Source organism: Crocodylus porosus, unplaced genomic scaffold, assembly GCF_001723895.1.
Source record: "Crocodylus porosus isolate Cpor-Errol unplaced genomic scaffold, CroPor_comp1, whole genome shotgun sequence".
NCBI classification, from domain to species: Eukaryota; Metazoa; Chordata; order Crocodylia; family Crocodylidae; genus Crocodylus; species Crocodylus porosus.
Window position 1 is genome coordinate 5890704 of NW_017728913.1, and position 3544 is coordinate 5894247.

A 3544-nucleotide genomic window follows, 5' to 3' on the forward strand; every position below is an offset into this window, starting at 1 on the left:
CAGCTTCTCAAGGTGTTCCTTCACGAGGTCAGCATTTATGGAGGGTAGGGGATCTCTGCTGTAACAGTGGGAAGGGGACAAATTCAAGGCAAACCCCCAATAATTCAATTCTATACCTGAAAAATTATAACATAATTATAAATTTCCCATACATAGCACATAATTATTGCAGAAGATGTCTTATTTTCAAGGCTGTCTTATATTTCAGTGAATATGGTAGGTTTTTAGCAGATTTGTAAACTAAATTATAATTGCAGAGCTATAGTCTTTCTTTGGCTATACCAGTTTAACCCCAGAGAAGGCAACTTGTAGAAAGTAGATGTGCACTTACACAGATGAAGGTAAAATTTTGTCTGCAGAAACTATGACAATACATGTGCCAAGGAGAAGTCAGACCTTGGGTTGAGTTTACAGAGCTGGCAGTTAGAACAAGATTTCTCTTTATTCTTAAACTGATCATTTGCTTCGGATATCAATGAGATAATAAAACTGATATCCACATGCCATTTTACTAAGCAGCTTTTCATAATGGAATTGATTTTTAAATTACACTTGAAATCCACACAAAAGGCAAGGATTTTTTTAGGGTGATATCTTTTATCAGACCACACATAATTCCTATTTACCTTTGCTGCTCTTCTACTTGCCTCCACTTATCTAGTGTCCTCTTCCCTCTACCCTGTCATTGTTGATGAGAATCTTTTAATCTCTTTCCAGTTCTCTCAGAAAGACCTTCTGCCTTCATTATAACTCTTTTCTGTCTCCTTCACCTATTATTATTTTACTGTTGTTTGGTTTCTCAAGTATCCATTCACCTCTAAAAATTTAAATCACACAATTCAATACTCAAGTAATCATTACTATAGAAACATACACACACACACACACATATATATATACACATATTACAAATATGACTTTTTAAATCTCCCACAAGAAACCGAGATGCTAACACCATTGCCTTCCCATAACTCTGCCATAGGATTTCAGTTAAATCATCAGTCTTCAGCTTCTTCAACTGTGAACCCTCAGTTTCTCTAAATGGCTGTAAGTGAAGGTGAACTTTGCAGTGTGCCCATAACACTCATAAATGCCAGGTTGTGAGGAACCAAACAGAAAGTGAATTCTAGGATTCGGTGGGCACATCTATGTGAGATGCTAAATGTACCATAGGCTAATTCTACTGTGCATTAGTGCATCATGACAAAAGACATGCTAATACACTAATGTGCAGTAGGATTAGTCTACTGCGCAATAGCACCACTAAAAGACCATGTGCTACACAGTAGTTCTGGTTACTGAATATTGAGTTAGTACCTTTTATTACAGGTACTAAACTTAATGAGCATTAATGTATATGTAGACGTGCCTAGTATCTTCCAATGGAAGAGGCAGATCCAGTATCTCTCTCATGTAGATCCATTTTTTGGTGAGCTGATTGCAACAGTGGCAATATGGCTTATGAGAAAAGGAAGCAGCTCCTCAGATAAAAGGTCAAAAAACTATATAAGGCCTTATAGGAGAAAATCTGCTTTTTGAATTCCTTGTGGTCACCTCTCAAAGGCTCAGTGTTGTTGTATGCTTTGATGTGATAGACTGCTCAGCAAGGAAATGGTTCTTGCTTCTGCCTGTAGTCAATCTCAGTATTATTTAATTCTGCAAATTACCTCAGAAGGAATTTTTAAATGAAAGGTGTTATATAACAGAAGAATAAGTCGTATTGTATTTTACCATAACATAAAACATCCCATCTTTCTTTGACTTATGGGTACAGGACAATGACACTTTCTTTTAGTGTCTAGTCTAATTCACACTAAAGTCAAGTGGAAAGCTAGCATTTTCATCAACCAGGAGAGTATCAAACTATTAATAAGAAAAGGGCATGCAGTTTGCTTTTATAGTCACTGACAGTGCCTCAGACAATGCAAGAATAGATGCTTCTCATTCAAAACAAAGTCTTAAAAATATTACATCTGTGAACATTCATACTATCCTTGTAAGTTGAAAAGAGTTTTGTTTTCACTGACATTATCCATCTATGTTTTCTGTGCAAGAACTTTGAGGGTTTTTTCTGTATATACCAATTTAAACAGCTTTCTCTGGAGAAAGAGAAAAAAGGAACCTTTCTTAATTTCATGTGTGAAAGCATTTTTCTCCCCTTGACCCTGACTTTGAAATATGTTTTTGGCTCGTATATTTTTCTACAGACCTTTAGTCCCTGAAGAGTGCAAAAGAACAGCTCAGTCTGCACAGATACTGACATCTGAATGCTCAAGGCATTGTCGGAATGGGCACTGCACTCCCACCGGAAAATGCTGCTGTAATCAAGGCTGGGAAGGAGAATTCTGCAGAACTGGTTAGTATTTAGAGTCACAGCAATGGGTGAAACTGCCAAAATAGCCTTTAAAGACAAGCTGAGAAAAAAAATCTAATAAATTGTACTGTTGCTTCTAATTGTGTAGCTCAAACAGGAATTTTGATCCTCTGGTAAGGCTACAGTATAATACTAAGTAGAAAGCAAAGCTACAATAAGAGCTAAGGCTGCAATACAAAATCCAATATCTACAACTCCGTATTTAATGGCAGTAATATTGTAGGCCACAATATACTCCTATTTTCTCATTCAGCCAAGTTGCATTTAAAATAAGAAGGGAATTCCAATAGTATGCATTGAGGTTGGAATTCAGTGTCTTTTTGTGCATCTAAATAGTCCCCTGGCTGTATACGTGGTTTGGGGCACTTTGTTTGAAAACATGTTGGTCCAGGAAGTAAAGAGCAATATAGGAGGGCCATGGCTGAATAAGTAAAGAGCAATATAGGAAGGCCAAGGCTATGCTGGCCTTGAAGGAAGCAAGTGCTGGGTTCTAGCCCAAAAGGGATTAATGTTCCCCACTGCGTAGTTCTCCATCTATTTTAGCCAATAACAATTAAATGCAAGGGGCAATGGTTCAGCTTCAGAAAGGAGCAGTGGAAAGGAATGTGGATAATGACTGACTTTCCAAAGCGCTTGGCAGGCAAGCCATGTGAAAAAACCTAAGAGAATCATGTATGTTTAGCTGAGAGAAAGGAAGATTAAGGGGAAATGTGATAACAGTTTTCAAATATATGAAATAAAGAAGAGGAAGAACAATTGTTCTTTTTTGCTGCAGAGGGCAGGACATAAAGCAATGGCTTTAAATTGCAGCAAAGTGATTTAGATTAGATTTCCAGGAAAAAAAACTTTCTTACTGTTAGCACACTAAGACGGTGGAAGTTGGAGAATCTCCTTGACTGGAGGTTTCTAAGAGGAGGCTGGATAAGGATTTGCCAAGGATGATTTAGAAATAGCATTCCTTATTCATGGAGGAGGTTGAACCAGATGAACACTGAAGTCCCTTCCAAACTGATGCTTCTGTGGCATGGTGGTCAGAGTAGTATACTGGGAAGTCAAGGCCCTGCTACACATAGTTTCAGAGTTTCATAGTTTGTAGGGTCGGAAGGGACCTGAGCAGATCATCTAGTCCGACCCCCTGCCATGGCAGGAAAGAGTACTGGGGTCAAACAA

General features: G+C 38.0%; 1 protein-coding gene across 1 annotated transcript in view; it reads left to right on the forward strand.

Annotated features, from left to right (window-relative positions):
* The window catches only part of HHIP (hedgehog interacting protein), a 119495-nt gene that overhangs the window by 111369 nt on the left and 4582 nt on the right, over positions 1-3544 (forward strand). The window contains exon 12 of the mRNA XM_019534418.1: positions 2208-2356. Coding sequence (XP_019389963.1) covers positions 2208-2356 — 149 coding nt within the window. The remainder of the gene's footprint in view (positions 1-2207; positions 2357-3544) is intronic.